Source organism: Petaurus breviceps, unplaced genomic scaffold, assembly GCF_028583685.1.
Source record: "Petaurus breviceps papuanus isolate PSGF00001 unplaced genomic scaffold, PetGlider_PUasm1.0 90895, whole genome shotgun sequence".
NCBI lineage: Eukaryota > Metazoa > Chordata > Mammalia > Diprotodontia > Petauridae > Petaurus > Petaurus breviceps.
This window is the reverse complement of record NW_027187372.1, coordinates 21,526,854-21,553,723: the sequence shown is the minus strand read 5'-3', so window position 1 is coordinate 21,553,723 and position 26,870 is coordinate 21,526,854. Positions and strand designations below refer to the sequence as shown.

The 26,870-nt window shown below is 35.2% G+C and overlaps 1 protein-coding gene across 2 annotated transcripts in view; it reads right to left on the bottom strand.

Moving 5' to 3' along the window:
• Nucleotides 1-26,870, bottom strand: part of CRB1 (crumbs cell polarity complex component 1) — a 278,153-nt gene that overhangs the window by 155,849 nt on the left and 95,434 nt on the right. For both annotated transcript variants that reach the window (XM_069074480.1, XM_069074481.1), the window contains exon 2: nucleotides 5,982-6,563. In XM_069074480.1, the coding sequence (XP_068930581.1) occupies nucleotides 5,982-6,563 (582 nt within the window). The remainder of the gene's footprint in view (nucleotides 1-5,981; nucleotides 6,564-26,870) is intronic.

Below are 26,870 nucleotides of genomic sequence, written 5' to 3'. Positions count from 1 at the left end.
AGGGAGTGTGGGGAAGAATAGAAAAGGGAGAAGGGCCAGGCTTTGAGGTATATTCATACTTAATAGGCAGGAGAAGGAAAATAAACCATTGGATAAGACTAAAATAGTACCTGGCAGATAGGAGAAAAACTGAGAAGCTGAGGGAGGGCAGAGGAAGAGAAAGGGTAAATAATAGTATTAAAAATTTTTTTAAACCATATGGAATATATTAAGAATAATTCAAAGAAAGGGACTAAAATCCTCATAATGTTTAACCCAAAAATTTCACAGCTAGGTATATATCTTAAAGAGGTCAATAACTGAAAAGGAACACTGTCTCCACCAAAATATTTATAGTAGTACTATCTGTAGTAGCAAAAACCTAGAAAGTCGAAAGACTATCCATTGATTAGGGGATGGTTAAAAAAGTTGTGGTACATAAATGTAATGTAATATTAACAGTGCTATGAGAAATCACACAAATGGGATGAACACAGAGAAGTATGGAAGACGTGAACCAGTGCAAAATAAGCAGAACCAGAAAAACAATCTACACAATGACTCCAATAATAGACATGAAAAGAATAACAAAAAAACAATGAAATTAAATGCTGCGAAATAATTTTAAAAAATGTTTAGAGCCAAAGAACAAATATGAAAAAGCACCTTTATTCCTTCTTTACAGAGAGTGGAGGGGAGAGGATGATGGGCTTGTAATGCTGTAGATGTCAGACTTTTTTTTTTTTTTTACATATTGGTTAGTTTTGCTTAACTGTTTTCCCCTAACATTTTTTTCCTTATTATCATTCTCTGGGAGGAGAAAGAGGAAGGATAAATTTGGAATTAAAGGTGATGTAAAAGTAAAACTACATCAACAAAATCTATATTATATATATTTTAGCAAAATATATATATTTTTTTAAAAAGAAATTTAATATAACCAAATATTTCAGTCAGGTCTAATTCAGCTGCAGTCATATGTATGGGGCCCTTCCCTTCAGCTAATGTTTTATCACACTTAGTTATTTTTAACTTCCCTCTAGAAATTTGATTTCTGATCATTTTACCTATTGCACACCTACATCAAAATGATCTGAACATAAAATGGATGTAGATCTATAACAAGGAAGAAGAAATTAAAACTCTGCCCAAGGGCATTGACAATATGAGAGGGCACACAGAAACAACTAAGTTTAGCACCACCAAATTAACAAGAATAATTAACTAAAATAGGAAGTTACTCAATTACTTCTCCTTTCCTCAAGAACCAAGCTCACCAGACTGTCCTCATAGTGACCTGGATTTGATGTTTTTCATGCTAGTTTTTCTGGGTATATTTTGCAAAGCCTACCCTTCCTACCAAAATTGCTATTTAGGGCTCTGAGATATCTCAAATCCTAGAATGGTATTTAGCATGATTGTCACAAGAGCAGTATATTGAGGGAATGCTCATGTTTTTATGCAAATATTGGCAAAATACTCATACTGTTCATAGGTGTAATGTGTTCAGCATCAAACAAAAGCACTGTGATTACATAGATTATACATAATTAATTCCCTTCTATAATTTCACCCAATGGGAGTAGGGAGTGGCAAGTGTTAAATTCTAATTCTATTACTAAGTTAAAGAGAAAGAAACATGACCTACTAGTCCCATTTGTTCAGGAAATATAGAGAGCAAAATTAAAAGATGATAAGATTCTCAAGAGAATAAGCCACATCCCATTCTCCTTTCTACCCTCTCAGCTACTAGTAGGGTGTCAGGCACTTACAAAATACTCTGTAAATATTTATCAACTCAACACAGACATATTGTGATATACTTAGAGGTGGTATAGAAGGAAAACAATAGTTGAATATATTTTTACTTCAGTTAAATTAATAGGAAAGATGAAAGAATTTTTATCCTTACCTTGGTGGTTGGAACTTTGAGCATGTAGCATACTGTCATGTAACTGATGCTCAATAAATACTTGGTTGAATGAAATTAAGGGAGACATTCATTAAATTTTTGAAGGCCATACATTACAGATATGATCTCAATGATGCCTCTATGCCACTATTAACTAACATTTTCACAGTGCTTTAGAATGTGCATCTGTTTTACATACACTGATTATTAGATATGGAAAGATAGGGAGAAAGAAAATCATAGACTTCAGAGGGTTTGAACTGGAATCATCTAAACTGTGGTAGTATCATCAAATGATAAAGGAAAATTGGTAATAAAGGCAGATTTGTGGTAAAAAAAATAATATAATAAGTTTTAATTTAGAGTTTGAGTTTAAGTTGTTATATGAATTTCATAATAGCCTTGTGAAGTGAGTACCACAGTTATTATCATTCTCATTTTATAGATGAAGAAACTGTGTCCCAAGCAAGGGTGACTTACCTACAGTCACATAGCTAACAAGTGTTAGAGAGTTAGATTCCAAATCTAACTAAAAGAGTTGGTAGAAAAGAAAAGTTGAAATTCCAAGAATACAGGAATAAATAAGAGAGATGGGAGCTAACGGAACAGGTGGCTCTAGAAAGAAGAAAAGATGGAACCATATGGTAGAGGAATGTGTCATATGGTACAGAAATGTGGAAATAAGAGAGGGTGAGTTTCCTGGAGAGATGATGAAGGCAAGAACAACTCAGTGAGGAAGAGAAGGGCGTTTGGATACAATAGATGGGTGGGCACCTCTGTCATATGGCAATAAAAGGTTTAAGAGATAAAGTGAAGCAAGATAATCAGCATTAAGTACTCATCTAGGCTGGTGTGTGGTCTTCATGAGATTGGGAAGGGTCAAGGAATGCAAATAGAACATTACTAATTAATCAAGTATAAAGATGATCACGTATTTTATAGAAAAAATTGCTGCAGAACCACTTTGGGGAAGAATATATATTTGTAAAACTTCATTACCATGATTTGTTTAACCACACGGTAAGGGGAAAACAGGCTAATCCATTCAACAGTGAATTCACAATTACTTTTAAATACTGGTTTCTTTCAACATCTCCATCATGCTCCAATTAATAAGTACTTTGAGAGTCAGGAGGAACCTGCTATTTTGCATGATAATATTTCGTGATAGACCCTGATATTGGTCCTGTAAGAATTAGAGGGTACAGTCGGAATGCAAGGGCTTTGCCATATGCTAGGCAGGATGAACTAGCCTTTGGAGAAGTGAGATAAACCAGGTCTAGGCTCAAGTTTACCCAGCTTGGCTTTACCACAACACTTAAGGATCTATTGTAGTGAGATCAAGGAAAAAGTTATGTGTTCTACTAGTATCCATGCAATATCAAGGAGACTAGAGGAAGGCCTGCAATGTGTTGAATGAAGTCTGTGGAGTTTTGCAAAATGAGAAGGAATGGTGTAGTTCTTATCTACATCACTAGAAGGATATCTACTTGGAGGATACCACAAAATCATTTGATCATAATCTTTTATAATTCTATCTTTCCCTCTGCTTTATAGTCCCTAGCCCTGTTCTTTGTCCTCCCTATGAGCTCCATTCACGCCATTCCTCAATTCTTTCCCAAGCTATCACCTTGCCCTGGTCATATGTTTCTTTCTATATCCCAATCCTTTAAGGAACCCAATCAACTCTACATTATCCTCTATGTTCAAACCCCTTGTTTCCATATCCTATCACTAATTATGCTTTTTTTTTGCCTTTTTGGAGGGCAATTGGGGTTAAGTAACTTGCCCAAGGTTACATGGCTAGTTGTGTGTATGTGTGTGTCTGTGTGTTTGTGTGTGTGTTAAGTGTCTGAGGCTGGAACCGAACTCGGGTCCTCCTGACTCCGGGGTTGGTGCTTTACTCACTGTGCCACCTAGCCACCCCTATTAATTATGCTTTGCTAAATTCCTTGGATTACCTCCACCATCTACTGATTTCTCTCTTACTGATATACTGAACAAAGCTAGATAAAATCATAAAACCATGCTAACTGGATCCACTATGAATTTGTTACATACTCCACGTAAAGAAATCCTTTTATACTTAATCCATTCACTATCCCACTCACCATAGGAGCTATGCTAAACCTTTTCATTCATCCTGTTTCAAATGACACTGTTTCCTGCCACCATCAGCTGCAGATTAATTGAGGCCATTTGCCAAGACTTCCCTTTTCTCCTCTCCTCCCCACCTCACAGGCAGCTAGGTGGCGCAGTGGGCAGAATATAGGTCCTGCAGTCAGGAAGACTTACCTCTCCAAGTCTGGCCTCAGATACTTACACGCTGTGTGACCATGGGCAAGTCACTTAACCCTGTTTACCTCAGTTCCTAATCTACAAAATGAGCAGGAAAAGGAAATGGCAAAGCACTTTAGTATCTCTGCCAAGAAAACTCCAAATGGAATCACAAAGAGTTGGACATGACTGAAAATTGACTCAACAACAACTTCATCTCACATCACTAAGATGTCTTCCCCCACTATCTCCTTCACTCCTATCTCCATGAAGAAGTGACCCTTCTGCTTGCTAAGGCAAACTTCTCTATGTGCATTCTTAACTCCCCTCCATACTGTCTTTTCCAGCAGATTACCCCTTTCTACTCTCCCCTCTGTCTTACTAATCTTCAGTTTTGCCCTGCTTCTCTGCAGGCTACTGATAAGTCCATATTTCCCCATCCTTAAATAACCTTCACTTGATCCCCACTATATATCACCCTATATCTCTCCTGCCTTTTATGGCTAAACTACTTGAGAAAGTCAGCTATAATTGATGCTTCCACTTTCTCTTCTCTCCTACTCTGCTAACTCTTCTTCAGTTTGGCTTTAAAACTCATCATTCAACTGAAACTACTGTCTCCAAAGTAACCGGTGACCTTTTACTTACCATCCACACAATACTGCCCTGGTGTAGGTCTTTATCATATCACCTGGACTATTGCAAAAGCCTTCTGCTTGGTCTCCTACCTACTCTCATCCGTCCTCCACTCAAATGGCAAAGTGATCTTCCTTATATTCAGAACTAATAATGTAGTTATTACACACACAAATACACACACACTCAATGAAGCTACGGGCCCCCTATTATCTCCAGAATTAAATATAAAATCCTGTTTGATTTCTAAAACCCTTCACAACCTGCATCCTTCCTACCTTCCCAGTCTTCTTATATAAATATATATGTGTATACACACATATAACACATATACACACATATTCTCCTCCATAAACTCTATGATCCAGCAATATTGGACTGCTTGTTATTTCTTTCACATAACACTATCTTCAGATTCAATGCCTGGCATGCTCTCTTTCTCCTCACCTATTATCTCCTGCTGTCCCTTTTTTCCATCAAGATTCAGTTTAAATCCCATCATAATTAAGAGGCCTTTCTGATTTCCCCTTCCCCTGATAATGCCTTTCCTCTGACACTACCTTTAAATTTGCACTTTATCTTTTGGGTATATATGTGGTTGTTTGCATGTTGCCTCCTTTATTAACATGAGAGCTTGTTTTGAGTAGAGACTGTGCTTTTTGCCTTTTTTTGTTTGGCACATAGGAAGCACATAATACATATTTGTTGATTAAGAGAATGAAGTATCTGGGCAGCTAGTTGGCTCAGTGAATAGAGCACCAGGCCTGGAGTCAGGAGTACCTGAGTTCAAATCCGGTCTCAGACACTTAACACTTACTAGCCACATGACCTTGGGTAAGTCACTTAACCCCAATTGCCCTTCCTTCCCCCCTCCAAAAAAGCAGAGAGAGAGACAGAGAGAGAGAGAGAGAGAAGAGACAGAGAGACAGAGAGAGACAGAGACAGAGAGAGTGAAGAAAAAATAGACAAATACATAACACAGTACTAGTAATATAAAAATACTTATAATTAAATATTATTCAATTTGGTTACAAAAAAGGCTCATTTCCATGCAATAGCTAATTCCAATTGAGGATTTGATAATCATCATTATTAAAGAAAAAGTGGTTAGTACATAAATCATTTTCCCCACTGATGTCCATATCTATAATGAAAAATGTCTTAGATGCCAACTTACCAATGAACCCTGTTGCACAGTCACAGATGTAGCTCCCTACCTTGTTGCGACATTTACCCCCATTTTGGCAGGGCTCTGAAACACATTCATTCACTTCCCGTTCACAATATCTTCCTTGAAATCCAGGGACACAGAAACAGGAATAACCGTTGATTCCATCCTGGCACACAGCTCCGTTGCGGCAAGGGTTAGAACCACACTCATTAAAATCAGTCTCACAGTGCCTTCCAACAAACCCATCAGGACAGTCACAGTAAGGGCCAGAGGCAACCTGGTGGCAAATGCCTCCATGTCTACAAAAGCCTGAGACACAGGACGTAAGAGTGATTTCACAGGTTTTCCCACCATATCCTGGTGGACAGCGGCAGAAAAAGCCAGGTTCTTCATCCAGATTAAAGCAAAATCCATTTCGTTTGCAGGGCTTGGCGGAACATGAAATCATCTTTTTATTGCAATCTTCCCCCACATTTTCAGTTGTGTTGGAACAGAGGCAAGTATTGTCTTTACCAACATTATCACATGTAGAATTATTTGGACAAGGATTTGAGAGGCATCCAGTGACATTTCCAATGCAAAAGGATTCTGCAAGGGACAAAACACACACAAATGACAGGTAAATATTCAGATAGCTGAGAAAAGCATAAAATGAAAAAAATGAAGACAATTCTTTTTCTCTTAAAAAAACCCGTATAGCCAATAAGTCCTTTAGATAAATGAAATACATAAACTAAGAAATTTGATAAATCAAAACTTCTTATTATTAGAAATTGTTCCGAGTAATCTTTCCTTACCTTTGTGCTCCTTTTCTTTGATAGAAGAGAAACTGGACCATGAAATAACCAAATTATTTGGGTTTTTATAGGACTGGCTTAATGGTACCGTAAACTTGAGATTTTGAAATTCACAATCTTTTATGGAGGATCAAGATGGGATAATAAGTTTAAATTGGAGCAGAAACAGAACTTGGTGTTCCCAAAAGATATTTCTTTATTCAAAACTCATCTGGTCACTTCTGACTTGGTTGTCTAATTGAAAGTGAAATTTATATTTAATTCACTGATATGGAATTTGATTAATATTTTAGGGTCATCACCTGTTAATGCTACCCAAATATTAGTCATTATTATTATTATGGAGAAACAGTGTGCCATAATGTATAGAGAAATGGATCTGCAATCAAGAGTACATGGGTTCAAATTCTGCCCCAGACACCTCCCAGTTGTTGAACCCTGGGCAAGTCTTTCTCTACTCCATTCCACCCTCTACTCAACTGTAAAATTAATCTTCCTAAGTGAATATCTGTTCATTTTGCACATCCCCACCTCTTTCAATAAACTTCAATGACTTACTATTACCTCTAAAATCAAATATAAAATCCTCCATTTGGCATTCAAAGCCCTTCACAATTAGGTTTCCTCCTATTTTCCCGTCTCCTTCTACCTTACTATCCTCTTGCCTACTACCATATTCCTGAGATCCAGTGACACTGGCCTCCTTGCTGTTCCTCTCACAAGATACTCCATCTCCAGACTCCGGGCATTTTCATTGGTTGTTACTCATGTCTGGAATAGTCCCTTTCCTCATCTCTGCTTCCTGACTTCCCTGACTTTCTTTCAGTCCCAGTTAAAAACTCCATCTTCTTATGAGACTTTCCTGATCTTCCTTAATGCGAGTACATTATATTATATATCTCTATATTGATTATACCTGATTTACACCATAATTATCATTTTTGTACATCACTGTTTTCATATCTTCCCCTAAGAGTGTGAGCTCCTTCATATCAGGGACTGTCTTTTATGTTTCTTTGTATTCCCAGAGATTAGCACTGTGCCTGGTTCATACCATTAGTAGGTTCTTAACTAATGTTTATTGACTGGCTTTCTGTCTTAAACTTTCTATTTAAATTTCTTCATCTGTAAAATGTGAGGGTTGGACTTGATGGTCCCTTTCAGGTCTAAATCTATAATCCTATGAACTATGGGTAAATCATTTAAGTTTTCAGTACTCTCAGGAAACTGCTGAAGACTACAAGTTGCAGACCATAGGCATATATGTAACTATAATTATTATTTCTATTATCATGATCAACATCATTAATCCTACTCTAAATAAACAAAAAAAACTCAATAGGTAGGATAAAAAACTTTCATCTATTCTCATTTGGAGTCATGCTCCTTAATACTGATTAGTACTCACTTCTGTTTTTAGACTTAAAGGAAAAGTATTTTTTATTGATTTGATGTCATTATGATTTCCTGAAAGGTCTCTATTTAATCAAATTAAGATTTTGGGGAACTGTAGCATTCCCGATATAAGGCTCCAGCAATGAGTTTCACTCAGTGGGGGAAAAATAATCCTTGACCTGTAATTTGGCAGAAAGGCAGAAGGTTTAGGAGACAAAGTTTCGGATGTGAATTCTGAAATAACAGGGTTTGAATCCTACCAGTTAAGAGCTGTGTAACCTTAGGCAAGTCCCATAAACTCTCTAAACTTCAGCTATATAAGATATTTCTATTTGTAAAATGTAAAATGAGAATAGTAATAACATCCACTTCACAAGGCTACTGTTCAGTTAAATGTAAACCTTTAAGTGCCACATCTAGTTATTATATGACCCATTATAGGGATGCCTTTTGCCTTTTAATGGCTTCTCAATACTCACCATGGATTAGCCACTAAAGGGGGGGAGCAGGAAAGAACATTTATAATTTATAACTGCAAAAAAAGGAAAGGAGAAAGAGCAAAGGGTAAAAATACTGTCTAAAATATTTATATCAATATTTAAAGTTCCAGTGTTCCAGTTGAAAATACGTAGTTAAAAATATCAAAGCAATACTATTTTCCATTGCAAATTGTAATGTTCTGTTTGTTTTCTCTCCAAAGCCAAGCAGGTATTATTTGAACCATAAAAAAGAACTGCAGAATTTGCTATGTTTGAACTGAGAGCTTCCCCTAATTTAGTAGCCACTTTTTAGGATGATGGTTGGAAATCCCCAAACTGCTTTCCAAACAAGTAGTAAACTTGTAGGCCTGTAAAGAAAATTTCCATTAAGCAATAGGGAAGAAAATATTGTGCATTTTAATTGTGTAATGGAAAGGAAAATGGATTTTCCCCCAAGAAATTGCATCAATAGTACCAACATATAAAAAATGAACAATTTTAATCTAACCAAAAGCATGGATTCTAAAGGAATATGATTTCCTTCTTTTACTCTTAATGGTCATTCTTTGGTCTGTATTACCTAGATAACTGGACTTGGCTTGCAACAAATATCCCTTTGCCTGTGGAAAAATATTGTCAGACTGTCAACCTGTGTTAACTAAAATCTTTAAAATGAAACAATTTGGCAAGGAAAGATTTGATGCCTCTATAATGAAAATGAAATCTCAGAAGACTGGCAGTATGGTTTCTACAATCCTGTCAATGGGCAGTAAAAAGTGATCAAAAGAATAATAATAATCTGAAATGTATAAAAGTTCATTAATCACATGTTATGACAAAGTGCTGTGACATGTGATAGAGATCAAAAGATACCAAGTAAACCATTCCTTTTCTAATTGAACCATTCTATGGGATGCAATATATGCATATATATGTATATATATATACATATATATGCAGGGGAAATTGAGGAAGGAGAGAATATTAACAAGGATTGGGGTTGTATCAGGGAAATCTTCATGGTGGAGGTGACATTTGAGCTGAACTCTGAAAGCAGATATGAATTCTGAGAGGTAGAGATGTGGGTGGGAGGAAGTCATATTCTAGGCATGGGAGTTGGCCTGGGTGAGTACACACAGGCAGGAATATGAAATATCAAGCTCAGGGTTTAGCTATTTCCACTGTGTACATATAAATATGGAAATAGAGCCATATATTGAACAAAAAAAAATCTAAAAATTTAAAGGAAAGAGGTGAGTTTAAATGGGCATGTGTCCAAAAGCTTAAAAATCCTAATGAGGGATATGGTAGAGCCAGCTTCTACCAGCTTGGGAGAAGCTTTTGTTAAATTCTTAGTGTATTTACACCTTTAAAATATGCAAAGCTACAAATTTGGGCTTGATTTATTGTTTTGTTGATTGTCTAGACCAGGGGTGGGGAACCTTTGGCCTTGAGGTCACCTGTCACCTTCTAGGTCCTCAGGTGTGGCCTTTTGAGTGAGTCCAAGTTTTACAGAACAAATCCTTTTATTAAGGGGATTTGTTCTGAGAAGTTTGGATTCAGTCGAAGAGTCACTTGTGGCTCAAGGCAATAGGTTACTCACTCTTGAACTGGACTTAAGGTCATAGAAAAAATGTTAATAATGAAAATTAAGTTTAAAAGTGTGTTATGAGTACTTTCTTGAGGGCTGGGGGGGAGGGAGTGAGGGGGAAGGCTCATTGTTAAACCTTTACTAGCCTACCCCAATTATATTCAATAAAATTTCTTCTATGGCACTGGACACAAGAAGATTAGTGAAGTGGAATAAGGTAGCCATTATTTTTTCAACATCTCTTTTTAATCTGCTACCATATTTTCTGAACCTACATTTTCAGTTTTAAACAATGGTAGTAATATTCTCCAGGAAAGCACTAATATGATCCAAATTTATACATCTTTAACAACATATGCATAAGATGTTCCCAGATATAAACAATGGTCATTTGATAATATTTGATAAATACTTTTATATAGCACTTAAAAATCTGTACTGTTTTACATTTTATTTCATTTGCATCTCACAATAGTTTTGAGTTGTGTACTATCCCCATTTAAGAGATGAGAAAAATGAGACAAGACATCCCTTTTATGTGAGTTGTAAGAAACAATTAAAAATCTTCTCTCCCTTATGTTTATTTTCATAAATAATGAATAAATAAAATGAAAGTTTGCATCTCTTTCTTGGAATGGTACCTATTGATGTACTGAGGATGGATTATTGGGTATGCTTAAGATAGAAAAGGTCAGAGTCAGAACAATGTCCAGAGTTAGCTTATAATTATCAGCTATGGAACCAGTTTGTCAGTCAGAGACAGACTTTGAGTGCCTACCACATACAGAGTAACTAACTGTCAATAGATTCCAAAGAGGTATGATATGTAAGCTAATTTACCTGTGTTCCAGATATCTCAGCTACATTGCATTACATTTCCTAATTGCTATTGATTCCTCTGGGCTGTTGGTTGGCCATATACTCTGAATTATTTTTTCTAGCTTTGGTTGTGACCTAGAGAGCCATCCACACTGTTTTACTCAGTCCCCCTTGTGGACAAAATTGTGTATTTTCAAGACATCTGGTTGGGATTAGAAGTGAGAAAGAGAATTTGGGTTAACTGGCCACAGACTTTCATGGGCCTGAAAATGAACTAATCTGAAAGCCATAGACAATGCTATTTTAACAATAAAAGAAAAATGAACCACCATACCATTCCCTGGAGGCTACAAGGCTCACTGTATAAAAACTCTCCAGGTAGTTCTTATTAATGATATTAATGGTAAAAAAAAAATTTTTTTAAGTGCTTTTTGACTATGATTGCCAAAAATACAATTCCGGGCCTTGAAAAAGCATTCAAAAATTATAACTGGAATTCATTTACCAGGGAAATCACAATGGAGTGTTTTAGTTCAGGCTCTCACTTGTGAATCACATACCTAGTTGTAAATTTTAATAGGATGTGAAGTCTATTTGAGACTTTCAGACCAATTTAGTTTTCTGCTGAATTCTTGCTTGCAGTAAAGTTTGCCATCTACTGGTCATTTTAAATATTTCTAGACGATCGAAATAAAACAATGTAGAAATACATAACATAGTACTGCTAAAATTTGACAATGTAGTTTCCAGATTACAGATGGGTTATTCTGTTTAATTTGTTATGCAGATTGGTTGGTAGATATAAAAGACTCAGGAAGCACAAGATGAAGTCAGTCACTAATGTAAAATGTCTTTATTTTTGTAATAAATAGTTTTCAACTAAATAAGACAAAAAGGCAATTCCTATTTAAATTGCAAAATTTCTATTTAAATCGCAAAGCCAATTTAAGGGTTCAGGTTATGTATAGCAAGCTCTCAGATGATACTTAATTGCCATCTTCAGACATTATAAATAACATCTTTACACATGATACTTCACATATTTTTAAAAATAATTTTGACAATTTGGTATCAAATAAGTATCTGTTGGTTGAATAATTGCCAAAGATAAGAATGATTTACCCTCAAATAAATTGAGACCTCTTGTCTACTACTTTTCTTTGTAAAACTACTAGTAGTGAACATCTGAAGCTCATATAGACCAATCCACCATTATTATGTAGTCTTCTCCTTTGATTTACTATCCTCCTTATTCTCCCCACATATTTCTATTGCCATCTGAAAGACCAACCAACCTTGCTGATCTCTAGATCCTATCTGAGATAGGATCGATATTAAAGTTTGAAATAAACAAAAAAGTCTGTCCTTTAACCAGTAAAGGGAAAAACAAAACACTGAAATGATATTTACTTATTTTCTAAAAAAGGAATTTTATTTTGTGACCAGACCAAATACTTTTCAATTGTCTTATTATTGCTGTCCTTGTTTGAAGAGGGCCAATGACATCACAGTGATGTCTTGACTCAAGTGTGAATTGAATTTAAAAAGTTTTCAGTCTCTCTCTTCTAGAGTCATCTAAGTCCAGTGTCAAGACAAAAGTCAGGACCACTGACAATGATCTGAGATACAGTGGGCTGACCTTGGTGTCTTTGATGTCTGATGAAGTTCTAAGAGCTCCACATTACCTGCTTCAGCCACTTTCATGGACATTGGAACAAACTGTTCTCATCCACCCATTCCACTGGAAGAAGTCTTCATCGGTTTGGGGTAGACATCCTCCTAACTCACCAATGGGTTTGAGACCTTTTGGTTATACTCAACCTGGTTTAACCTATCTGCTAAGACAGTTTTCCTGGGATGTAGCTATTGTGCATGCTACAGTTTCTTGGAGCCACAGGTGAGAGTTGGGTGACAGGTGGATACCAAACATGGATGATCAGCCCTAAAAGGTTTGGCAAGCTCTCAAATCAGAGGTGCTAGTCTTTCCTTAACACCTCATACACTCCAATCATCTTACTGGCACAGAGCCAATTGGTATGATGGCTCTGGGCTCAATGTTTTCCCAGACCTCATCCTATGACTGCTGAACTGTATTTCATTCCTCAGTGAAGAACAAGGAAGTGTATTTGTCAGTTAATGCTAAAAAATTATCACTGTAAGGCAAAAGGGTTGGATTTCCCTGTAGCTAGACATGTCTTTAGGCTGCACTTGCCCAGACTGTTTTCTCCTTTAATGCTGCTCATGAGTTAGAATTGGACTCACACTTTTCTTAGTTGGGGGACAAATCACTTATCCACTTTGCATCTTCATTTCTTTAACTGTAAAATGGGGAGAAAATATATGTCCCATCTACTTACTGTTGTGAGGAAAGCACTTTCTTAAATCTGATATACCAAATAAAATTTTCCATTCATGAAAATTCTCCTCTAGTGCCTCATCATAGTGTGAAATAAACCTGAGATCTAAAAGACTAGGCAAGAAGAGATAAAGCTCTGGCAAGTTTTACCAACATAAAGGGCTTAGAGTGTCATCTCAGTGACAACCCATATCTGCTAAGTGTAGAGGGGTTCATCTGGCTCAAAACCAGGAAATTCTAAACTTGGCCAAAAATCTTAAAGATATTTCTTTTTTTTCCTTTTTTTTTTTAAGCAATTGGGGTTAAGTAACTTGCTCAAGGTTACACGGCCAGTTATTTCTGGGTGTGGTGCTAAGTATCAGAGCCTGGATTTGATTCCCAGGTCACCCCGACACTGGGGCTGGTACTCTTACTCACTGAGCCACCTGGCCACCCTTGAAGATATTTCTTAATAGATGTAGATAGCCAGAAGAAATCCCCTGGCCATGAATGCCAATGCTAGTAATATCTTTTGGTCATAGCTTTGACAGTATCTCTCTCTCTCTCTCTCTCTCTCTCTCACACACACACAATGAGATATATTGAGCTGCCTTTGGGATTTTCTGGCCCCTTTTCCTGCTTTGGAGATTCTGAGTCTTGAATCATGGTCTTTGACTAGGAAAAGCCAGTTTTTGATTAGTAGTCTCTCCCCTTACCTCATTAATTATGGATTTCTAGGAATTTTTGTCAGCTGTCTGGAAATAAAGTAATGAATTCTTAGCCATAGTAACTCATTAAAGGTTCAACCAACTTATATTATTAAAAATATAAGATCATCCTAAATTCTGTGCAGTCTCCTCCTAACTTAAGGATGACACCAGAAGTATAGGTAGGTAGGAGATAGATAATCCTAAGAACCGCAATATGTCTGACCAGGTACAAACATCTTACTTTTATTGTGAGATCTTTGTCTGGTATCAACAAGTTGCTACATTCCTGAAAGAAATAAACCACATCCATATTGATATTCTCACCATAAATGAAACTACAGGGTGTCCCTAAAGTCTGGACACATAGGAAATCTCATTAACTATACATATTTTCAAGAAATGAAATTAATGAAACTTTCAACAACATTTTATTTAATTAGCATAAATTAGATTTCATAGGAAGATATAGGAGACACATGGGAAATCTCATTAATTAATTAAATTATTTTCATTAATATGGAAAATATCCCCAGTAGCTAAAGAAAGCTTTTATTCCATATGAAATTGTCATGGTTAAAATTTATGGTAATTAAATAAAACATTATTGAAAATTTCATTTCTTGAAAATATGCATAGTTAAATGAGATTTCCTATGTGTCCAGACTTTAGGGACACCCTGTAGAAGATATAAAGAAATTGGAATTAAGTGAAAGATAACAGGTGCTTCCTAAAAAGACAAATAAATGTCTTGCTGAAGTTGGTTTTATCATGAATGCAAAAAAACAAATTATTTCATAGGACACAGTTATCTTGCTTTATAAAGTTCATAATGCTCATAAGCAAACATCTTTATAAAGGTAATTACACCTTTAGGTGTCAACATTCATTGCAGAAGATGAAAATGTAAAGAACTTTAACCAAAGTCTTGGCAATATTATTGAAGTCAGGTCAAGGTGTACTTTGATATCATTTAAATTTGAAGATAGGAACTGGAGTATGTGCCGGAATGTGTGGCTTGATATTAATAAATGAAAAATACCAAATTATCAATTATTTGTAAATCTCATCTTTGGATATCATGAAATTTTCTTCAAAAAAAAAAACCCAGAAAGTACCAGATGTGGGAAGCCCTAATCCCTAAATCCAATATCACATACAAAAAAAAAAATCAGTGACTCTCTTAATAAAAGGAGAAAAATAACTGACCACTGATTTGGGAGTTATGCCATAATCAATCATTTATGCATAGTCAGGTTGTTAATGGATTAGAGCAAAGATCAAAATCAGCAACAGATTAAAATAAAAAATAAAGATAAGAAAATATTATTTTTAGTTAAAACAGCTTCAACCCAATTTATTTAAACAAGATGTTCACACTGAAAAATAGAAAGTGGATAAAGTAAGCACGTTGTCTGATTACTACTATTTTAAAAGAAAGGTTCAATCAATGAAAAACAGCTGCTACAAACAAAAGGCCAAAAACACCCCCAAACCCCTAATTCAGAAATTTCTACATACAACAAAAGCTTCAATTCTTTGCCAAAGAAAAAAATATGGCAACCAAGAGCAATATTGGTTAAATTATAAACTCATTGGTAAAACAATATAGAAGAGAATGGCAGGAGATTATGAATATCACTTTGCAAAAACACATAAAAGTAATTTGGGGGAAAAATTTGAAAAAAGCTCAGCAAGGGATTCAATGAGGCCATATCACACTAAGAATATTTATAAATAAAATCATAAGAACAACAAAGAGGTAAAATGTTGAATTTTTTCATTTCAACCAAATCCATTTCCATTGCTACCTACTCTCATCAAGCAACAGTGGAATCTCCATATAATTTGTAACTGATTTTATCTGTTATGTCAAGAAATAGCAATGGAACTAATAAAGATGAAGTGAAAATTAGCAGCTAGATATGACTAAATAAAAATAGGAGAAATCTAAGGTAGGATAGATAAAAATTTTTAATACAAAGAATAATTTTCAAGATATTTCAAAGAAAAGGAGATTCCCAGAGAACGGAAAATATCATACATAATATAAAAAAGGTGACCAAAACTTACTCTACCTATACACACATTTTTTCCATTTCAACAAAATATTTAGGGAAATGGTCCATATACATATTGAAAGTATCCTTGATGAAAACATGAGAAGGGAATAGGCAAGCTTTTATAGAGGTTTTCTATAGCAAACTACATCTTCAACATTACAGAGAATATCAACTAGTTTAAAAGTGAAGAAGTAGAACACTTTTTCTAAGAGTTTCACAGTAAAAAGAAGGAGAGATATAGGATGATAGCTTGAAGGAATACCAGGATGAAGGGAAGAAGTGTCTGTCAGGCGTGACATTCAGGATTCGACTCAGACTTTTGAAAACTCACAAGGTCAGAGTCTCCAGATAAATCTCCTTCAAAAAAGAACCAATGATACAAAAGAACCAAGATGAATTTTTGCAAGGTCACAAACTGGCCTTAGAAGGAAGAAGGCTGAAGATCCTAACATTGTCTCTCAACAGATGTTATCTGTAAAAAAGTCAAACCATGAAAGAGATGGACCAAATCAGTTGGTGTGAATGGCTGAGGCTGACTAAATGGAGCTGCCTTTTGGAGCCATCTATCATTCAGGTTCCCAACTACAGCCAAAGAAGTTGATATTCACCATGCAGTTAGCAGGCTGGAACCAGTCATAGGCTATCCACAAGCTCTGGGACCTTTCTAAAGTACTTCCATTGCATGTCATCATTGGGAATCAGTCTTCTAGCCACTTCCATATTGGGGAAAACTATCAGAAGTGCTCTGTGCATCTGCCAGTTAATGTTACTGTGTCTTTGGGATCTCCTATAGATGGTGTCTTCCATCTTGTTTGGAGATAACACTGTGCTGATGGCATCATAGCAATGACATTTCTGAGTTCTTAAGTAACACTACTGCAATCTCCCTTGCTCAGCCCCAAGTATGGGATTTTCCTATTCTTCCCATGTATCTCCTTTTACTATTCATCATCTCCCCATGAGGCAATTACCCAGCATTATAGGTACACTCCAAAGGGAAATGGAGTTCTAGGAACTTCTCAGAATACGTGGTTACTTTCTAGTCCTAAGCATCCTGCGAAACACATTATTGCCTATTAAAATCTTTCCTGCTACATCACAGACTCAACAATAGGCCTTCAATCGTCATTTGTTTTTTTTCTGTGCATATTGTTGGGATGATTTCTTTTGAGTGGTCACAGATCTCAGGAAGAGTAAAATTATATTCTCAGACATGACACCATCAGTGCGATGTCATCTCCAACACAGGAGCCTCTGGGATTCCTCATCATCCATGGAGAACTCCTTATTTAATGTGAGCTCTGCACAGGACATCCTCTAAGAGAATGACAAATCCATTTGGCAAACAGGTCTTTCTGTTTTCTTCTTTATTTGATATCAGTACTCACAGAGGTGCTGAACAGTTGTTGTTCTGGTTACAATGATCCAGGAGTCATTTATGAGAGAATCACAGGTGATACCTTCCTCAAAGAAAGCCTTTTGGAATGCATTTTCCTCTACCAAGTCATAATTTTAGCGAACAATAAACAAAAAACACAGTAAGACCTTATATAAACTATACTTTTCAGTCAATTGTATAATGATATAAGAAATGTGAAAGCCTGATTTTTCATATTTTCATCAAGGATGTGTCAATATATGTATAAATCTTTATCATAAAGATGTTATAGAGACAAGAAAGCTGGCATGTAGATCATATTATTGATGTTCTACTGACCTAAAATACTAGTTGTTTGGTTCTGAGAAGTCATTGTCAAAGTCACAAAGTCTCAAAGTCACGCTCAATTTATGTCTGCTTCACTTCCTCATCTGTAAAATGGAGTCACTTAACCAAGTTTGCCTCCATTTCTTCATCTATAAAATGAGCTGGAGAAGGAAATGACAAACTACTTCACTATCTTTTCCAAGAAAACACCAGATGGGGTCATGAAGAGTCAGATATGACTGAAACAACTGAACAACAACAAAATGGAGATGACAATAGAAATGACCTCATATGGTTGTTGTGAGGATAAAATGAGATAATATTTTTGAAGTTTTTTTTTCAAAATCTTAAAGTCCTATAAAATGCTAACCATTTTTTTGAGGGGGGAGGGCAGGGCAGTTGGGTTTAAGTGTGACCAAGGTCACACAGCTAGTAAATGTCAAGTGTCTGAGGCAGAATTTGAATTCAGGTCCTCCTGACTCCAGGGCCAGTTCTCTCTTCACTGCATCACCTAGCTGTCCCTGCTAGTCATTCTTATAATTAAATCATGCATGTCAAGAATCACAGGATCATAGATCCTGAGGTGAAGGGTACTTTGCATATAGTTAAACCTCCTCATTTTAAGGATGAAGAAATATGAGACCCAGGGAGTTTTAGATAAGTTGCTGAAAGTCACACAAGTAGTAAGTGTCAAAGATGTTATATGAATCCAGGCTCTGTATTAGTATTATATTTAGAAGAAAAAGAGAAATAGCTGCCTTTCATTTTGCATGAATAAGCTGTATTTTACATTGGATCTTTTTTTTTCCATTGGGTCTTTAAAAGAGAGGTTCAAAAGAACCACCCTTTCCTTTTCATTCCTATAATAGTGTTTAAATATAATTTTGACACCTAACACATGCTAGATGTGATATAATAATTTGCAAGCATATATCAACTTCTACCAGTTTAAATACCCTAAGAGCAGGGCCCATGTTGTTTATATTTTTATATTTCTTACAGCAGAGGTGTAAAAAAAATGGCCCACAGACCACAATACTGCCCACAATACTTCCCATCACTGTTAAACCAAATTAAAATATAATTGGAAAATATTTAACAAAATAAATAAAAATACAACATAGATAATATTACATTTTAAAATTAATGTGTCTCATAGTGGCACATTATGTATGGCTAGATGGCTATTTGAGTTTGATACTACTGTTCTATGCCTGGTTGGGGCTCTATCAATATTTATCAAATGAATGAATACACATACACAAATGGGAATCTCTAATAACTCTGAAATTGTGATTGGATGATTATACTGTTGCTGCTGCTTATTACAATGATGATGAATAGGAGGGGCTTGGTGATGGTGATGACATGGATTTAACTGCATCCTCTAATAGGGCACATTTACAAATAAGCACTTTTATATTGTGTCTTTATAATACATATCTGTCTTTCTTAATATGTATTACTCTTGTAAGCTCCTTGAGAACAGTTATTGTTTTGTTTTAGTCTTTGCATGCCCTGGGGCTTAGCACAATGACTTCCCCACAGTAGAAAAACAGAGAAGCATATAATGGAAAAAGACATGAGAGTTAATTTCTGCAAACATCTGCCCACAGCATGAATCCCATTAACAATAGCCCTACTAAGAGATCACTTGAACATCTCCAGAGATGAATAACTCAGTTCCCTCAGAGGCAGCCTACTAGACTCTGGATCAGCACTGTTTTCATGGGGTTAGTTACTATAATAATGAATTTTTTCCTACATTGAGTTAATTGCTGCCTTTCAGGAGCAAAAGAAATCTAATTTTTGTTTCATGTGAAAACCTTTCAAATATTTGACTCCAGCTACTATATCCCTACCAAGTATTTAAATATTACCCTTAGCTATCCTTAAAAGATCACTAAAGAATATATATTGGGAACAATTTTTTTTTTTACCAAATTTCAATCACTGGAAATTTTGTTATGGAACAAACAGTATTCCTTTGGACTTAAATTCATTGGACCCTAATTATCCCTGGACTCTTTCAACTTATTGATCATGTTTTAGGAGCACTTAACTGACAATTGCATCTTCAAAATTGTTTGATTTGTAAACTGTCTTTACATTTCACTAATTCCTTGACCTTACTGAAACAACTCTTAGTCAATAGATCTAAGCAATCTGACCTGAAATAAATCTCAATCTTTTCATGGAAAAAGACCATCTGTTTTTAAACTGGTCAATAGATACAGCTTTGGCATTTATGATGCAGACATGGTATTTTTAAAAAAAAGAATTGGATTAGCTGCATAAGGCCTCCTTAAGGTCCTATTTTTTAAATGCTTCCCATTAAATTGTCAGATGATTGAATGAGTATCATATATATATATATATATATATATATATATATATATATATATATCTGTGATTAAAGGAAAGAGCAACAAAGCTAGTGGCATCAGGCACATTTTAAGGAAGATCAGGCATAATTCACTATGCTAAAAATATATTTGATATTTATAAGAATGTAATTTAAAAAAAAAACAGCTTAACTTTTCAATGATATATTTGGCTTATGAGAGAGAGACAATAAAAAGGTAATTTGACAGATTTCAGTAGCTAAATTAGATTGGATGAAATGCTTAATCACAGAATTTGAGAACTGGAAGGGCACTTAAAGATCCTGCAGTCATCTGTTAAGATATCTAATCACTCAGAAGCTCAACATCTTTATCTACCAAACAAAAAGATTGAACTAGATCGGCGATTCTTAATTTGGGGCTCTTGAATTTGTTTTAAAAATATTTTTTAAACTGTTTCAATATAAATGATTTTCTATTTAATCCCTTATATTTCATTTTGTGCATCTAAAAACATTATTTTGAGAAGGGGTGCAGGACACAAAAAAGGCTTAAAATCCCTGGAGTATATGATCTTCAATTGCCACTTCAAGACCAAATTCTATGACCCAATTATCCTGGTACAATTCTTCATTTTTTCCCCAGAGGATGAATCTGAGACCCAGAGAAATAATTTACTTCTGAGATGAACTACCTTAAGTCACTTAAGAATGAAAAGAAAGCTGCCATAAACTTAAATCCCCTGTCTTCCAAGAGGTGCATATCACAGAAGTTTAAGATTACTGATAAAACTTTTCCTAAAAAGCATTCCAAGTATTTCCTAAGAATTAAACTTAACAGTAGTCCAAATTCTATCCATTCTCTAAGATATGTAGAGCTCAAGTCCAAATTTCTACACAAATCCTTTCCTTATTACTCTAGCTCTCACTAATTTCATATCACTGAGTCTTAGCACTGAAAGGGACTTCAGTAGTCAAATTAGTCCAACACAGACCTGGAAAAAAATGCCTCAATAGTAATAGCAGCATACAATAAGTACAAATGCAGCTTTTGGTTCAAGGCTTCCAATGAATGGAAACCCCCTATCTCACAAGGCAGCCTCTTCCACTCATGTCTCTAATTGTTAGGAAGTTTTTCATTGTACTAAGGTTAAATCTGCCTCTTCACACTTCTTACTCCTCCTTCCTTTGCTCTGAATTACATGAAAAACTCATAATCTGTAGCAATATCATACCATTTAGCACCTAATTGTGTACTACAATTCTAATAAGGTAAAGCTACTGTAAATTTAAGGACAAACCATATGAAAAAATATCCTTTAACTGATTTGTTTATTAGTTTTATTTCCCCAGACTGATTAAAATCTCTAAGCAAGGGCCATGTCTTTATGCTTATTCTATATTCCTATAATAGCTAGCACAACACCGAGCAGATAATAAATTTATGCTTATTTGGTTCATTAACAACAGTCTGGGTAACAATAGTTAATTGATTCATTCAACACACATTTACCATGCAGAACACTAGACTAGGGAGATATAAAATTTAGATATGAGATAGTCACTTCCCTCATGAAGCCTGCAATCTGGTAGCATCATTAAGGCAACAACAGATAACCATAATATGCAATAGTATATAATAAACACAATAGAGAGATATAGAACAAAATATTATATAAATTCCAAGAGTAGTTATTATTCCCTTTTAAAAATTGGCTAACCTGAGGTGCAGATTGATTTTTACATTGTCTTTCAGTAAATTGTAGAAAGAGTTTAGGAACAACCGGTATCATATAATATTGTATATTACCACAGTGAGTCTAGGGATTGTGTAGCATTGCTACAATAATTGTCTGTGCTTCTGTCTTATCCCCTTATTAGACTATAACCTCTATGAGGGTAAATATTGTATCTAATGGCAACTTTGTATCTTTCTATCTTTCCCAATGACTAGCACAGTGCTTTTCACCTCTAGACAAGGCAAGAACTTAATATAGAGAGGTATGTGAAGTTTGAGCCTAGGAATTATAAATTGTGGTGATTGATTTACTTGGAAGGTTTTTGTGACAATTTCTCTTTTCTTTTTTTTTTTTATTCAGCTGAAAACTCCCTGGTGCTGAAGTTCAGCCACTGAAATGCCATTGTGCCTCTGGCCAGGATAAGATTTGGAGGATTTATGAATCTACTCGAACAGTACTTGCTGTCCAAGGTACTTAAAGCTGTGTTGAAGTGCTTCGTGCTTTGGTGCATCCAAACATGCCTGGACCTTACTGCACAGCAATGCAGTGCCTGCTGAGAAGTGGAGTGTCTTGATCTCCCAGGGACCCATTTGGTAAATAGAACCCCAGAAGACTATGGCAAGTACAGATGTAATGAATTCTGCAGCTTACTTGCTGTGTGTACAGAAACATCAGGGAAATGAGAATATAACAGCATTGCTTGGAGGTAGGGCATTGATAGAAAGATAGCTTGTTTTCTGACATCCTTCTGAGGCTTGAAAAAGAAAAATTCAGAAAATTGTCAGGTTGGTTGACTAGGAAAGAGTACAAGCCTAAGAAGAGCATTTCTATGGAAAAAGTAGTGGAAATTTACATTTATAAGAAAGATCTTTACATAAAGGAATGAGACACCTCACATGCTGTGGATAAGTTTCACCCCACCCTAATGTCACTAACTTTCCCTTTTTTCCAAGACTGTGCCTATGTCTGTACAAACAGACTGGGCTGAAGAGGGGAAAGGATGAATGAATGGCATTTGATTATTTCCTGATCCCCTTAGCTATTAATGCTCTACCTTTCCTCAATTGATCATGTATTAACAATACACATGAAATTATCACTATAAAGAAATTGAACTCTGGGAGGAATACACAATAAAACCAAGAATGGCCCCTGAGAACAAACCTCCCTCATTTCTGTGGAGAACTCAAATGGAATGTTGCATAAATTGTCAGATGGCTGTTTTGATTACCTATTTTTCTTTGCTGTAAGGGAGGGTTTAATTCTAGTATGGCATAGGGGTGAGGATAACTCTGAGGTCAAGCAAAATCCATCAATATAACTGATTTTATGTATATATTTATCCATCTTTATGTTATATTCTCCGAATAGAATGTGAGTTCCTTGAGAGCAGTTTTTTTCATTTTGTTGCTGAATTCCTTGTACATAGTGAGAACTTAATAAATGCTCCTTGGGCTAGATTGGATTGGGTTGTATATAAGCATAATTTGTTTTGACTTAACTGGCCTATTAAGTATTTCAAAACTGGTAGGGGGGACTGAGTGATTTCCCCCATGGAATTTTACTGGTTCTTTGATTGACTCCAACTAGTATATCCCTCTGCCCTTCTAAAAAAACATCTTTCTTCTGCCAACATTTATCTATCTATACATCAAAAGGCTTTAAATCTGTCCCAGTTAATAACTTATCTTGCCCTTTATTCTTCACCTATCATTTGTAATATCTACAGCCTATGGTCTATAAAAGAAAAGGCTTTGTCTTTCTATCATTTCTTCCCTATAATAAGACTTGGCTATGGTTTAGAAATGACAGTAATTCCAGCAAACTTTCTTTTCAATTTCCTAAGGAACTGTTGTTTGAAATAGGCCCACATTTAATTTAGACTGTACCCCAGAGAGAAGCCAAAAAATGCAATTTTCTGAAAAGCTGAAATATTTTAGGCCCTATTCATTAGAACAAAAATATCATAACCATCCAACATTATGACAAATGTGTCACAATAATATTATGTTTCACTAAATTAGCTAGGGCATTCTTGTGATCTGTGGAAGGATTTTTTAAAGTATGTGATTAGGATATCTAATATTACCTACAGCAGTTGAGTTACACTAAAAGAGAAACATCGCTGAGGCCATTCAATGAAGGAAGCCTTAAAACACAATTCAAAGTCAGGGACCCTAAAACCCTTTCAGCTGATTAGGTCTCAACAGTGCAATAGAAGCATCTGAACTATTTTATCTTGTATAAAAATAATAGTAATGTCTTAAAAATGATTCTCTTAAACGGGTAGAGCATTATGTTGTACTCCAAGAAGATGGCAATTCTGTGGTAGAAAAAGGGTTAAGAGACCCTTAATGTTGAATCTGTTTATCTCAGGTCTGTTTCTAAAGCATCCTATCCTGTTGTTATAGAAACCACTTGCTGCTGAAAATCTCGCATTAAGATTATTGCTATAGTAACCATCAAAAAAAAAAAAAAACCAGCCCACAAGGAAGCCAGTTACTCTGAACATTAATCTTCTATCCAAAAAGAAAAAGGAAAAAGTCAGTTTTGCTTCCACATACTCTTGTGTTGGAAGAAATAAAGAAAACAAATTAGCAACAAAATTTTCTTAAAGAAGGGAAAATGGAGTTGTAAGTCATACTAATAGTAGTAAACGAAAGGCTTTTTAAAAAATTCCAAGCTGTTACTTAGGGCATATTCTTAAATGAGACAGGCTTTATAATGAGATGACTCAAGTGGTTAATAAGTATTTCATTTTTTCATCTGTCTCTTTGGAAAGTGAAGGCTAAGAAAATATAAATGGCAATAGAATGTTAGGGTTTCTCTCTGTGTATATGTATATATGTATGTATATGTGTGTATATTTATGTATGTATATATGTGTGTATATGTGTTTATGTGTGTGTGTGTCTAAAATCTCCTTATCCTTGGAGATTCTCTTCAACTTAAAACAATGTAACAGTGTTCACTGTTCCAGCTCCAGATTAAAAAAATAATCATGCTGAGGATGTGATAGACTTCCTTACAACAAAACCAAAAGTTGTTAAGCTGCAAGTTATCAAGTTTTAATAAGATATACCATGTAATACCATTCCATACCATACCATTTCATGGATTAAATTGCTCTCATGTTATTGCTGCTATCCTTGTCTCCATTTGAGGAAGTTAAGAGCAGCCATGTTATTTATTTGACTCTCGCATTTCTGTCTCAAGCAATAATGCCAGCATTTGTATAGAAAGCAAATGTTAGAGAAACAGAGAATTTCTGAGCTAGAAGGAATCTTAGCAATCATTTAATCCAGGGGTTCTTAACTCGGGAACCATAAGCTTTTAAACACACACACACATATACACACAGTGTCAATAAAAATGAGTTTCCTTTGTAATTTTATGTATTATATTCCATCCATTTAAAAATATTATTCTGAGGAGTGGTCCAAAGGTTTTAAGAATCCCAGGTTGAGTTTACTCCCACATCACACCCCACTTTTACAGATGGCTGAGGCCCAGAGAGCTTAAATGACTTTTCCATGGTCACAAAGCAAGGTAGCGGTAGTGTACCTAGAGATCGATTTTCATTATGCTTGGTTCAGTAGTTTTTCCACTCTACAAGAACTGCCTTGGCATATGAAGCACAAAAAAAGGGAATCTTTCTCTGTTTCCTTTTCTGGGATTTTTTCTTCTGATATGTGCTATTAAACTATATGTTGGCTCTTTTTGGTTAGATAGGAATTAGTTTTTTATATTTTAACACAGAAATACCATAGTATCACTAAACATTTTTTTCCACTGTAAGATTGATGTGAATACTACCCCAAGGTCAAATATTTTGTTCATCCTAAAGGTTCCTAACATAATTTCCTTCAATATTTCGTGGATTCGTAATTTAAAAAAAAATTAAACATCTTTACTTGAACTAATGCCTTGTCACCAAATTACATCATGTTGAATAGCTTAAAATAATATGATCTTGAAAACATAAAGGCTAAGGAACAGTTGACAAAAGCAAGAGAAAAATAAGTCAGCAAGTCCTGTGGGTACATTTTCTTTCTTCTTTGTTGAACACTATGCCTTGTTTAAAGTGTAAAAATATTTTATTTATTTTGAGACTCAGCACAGTGGCTCTACCACATACTGTCTTTCTTTCTTCATTAAACTCTGTCCCCTCAAAAATATTTTATATTTAGCAACATAAAAGAGAAAAATGTCTGCATACAGGCTTATAAAAATAAGTGTTCATGTATTGAAACAAATACACCATTTCTTTTTTAGTTGTTTTCAGTTGTGTCTGACTCTTCATGACCCCATTTGGTGTTTTATTAGCAAAGATACTGGAATGGTTTGCCATTTCTTCTGTAGCTTATTTTACAGACTAGGAAACTGAGGCAAAAGGGTTAAGTGACTGGCCCAGGGTATTTTGTAAGTGTCTGAGGACACATTTGAACTCAGGTCTTCCTGATTCCAGGCTCAGTGTTCTATCCACTGCACCACCAAGCTCCCCAAATTACCATTAGAATTTTTAATTTGGGAAAACATGATAAATTGTCTATCTAGAAAAGGTACATAAAGGTTGAAGATATATTTCCCACTATTTAAAGGCTATGTTCTACTTTGAAGATTTTTTTAAAAGAAGTAGAAAATGACTGCTGTTATCTTCTTTGAAAAAAAAAACCAAAAGACTTTTAGATGCACAAAAAGAAAGAATAGAAAGGTATAGAAATAACATGATTAAAAGATCTGATCTTAAGAAGGAACAGACTATTATGGATCTTTTATGCATTTCTGCTACTGAACTAGTTGTTTCTACAACTTTTCCAAAAAACTAAGCCTTACATATTCAAAGACAAAATATGTAAACATAATGGATAAATGGGAAATTATTGTGTAGTAGGATTCATACCAGTTACTTTAAAATTTC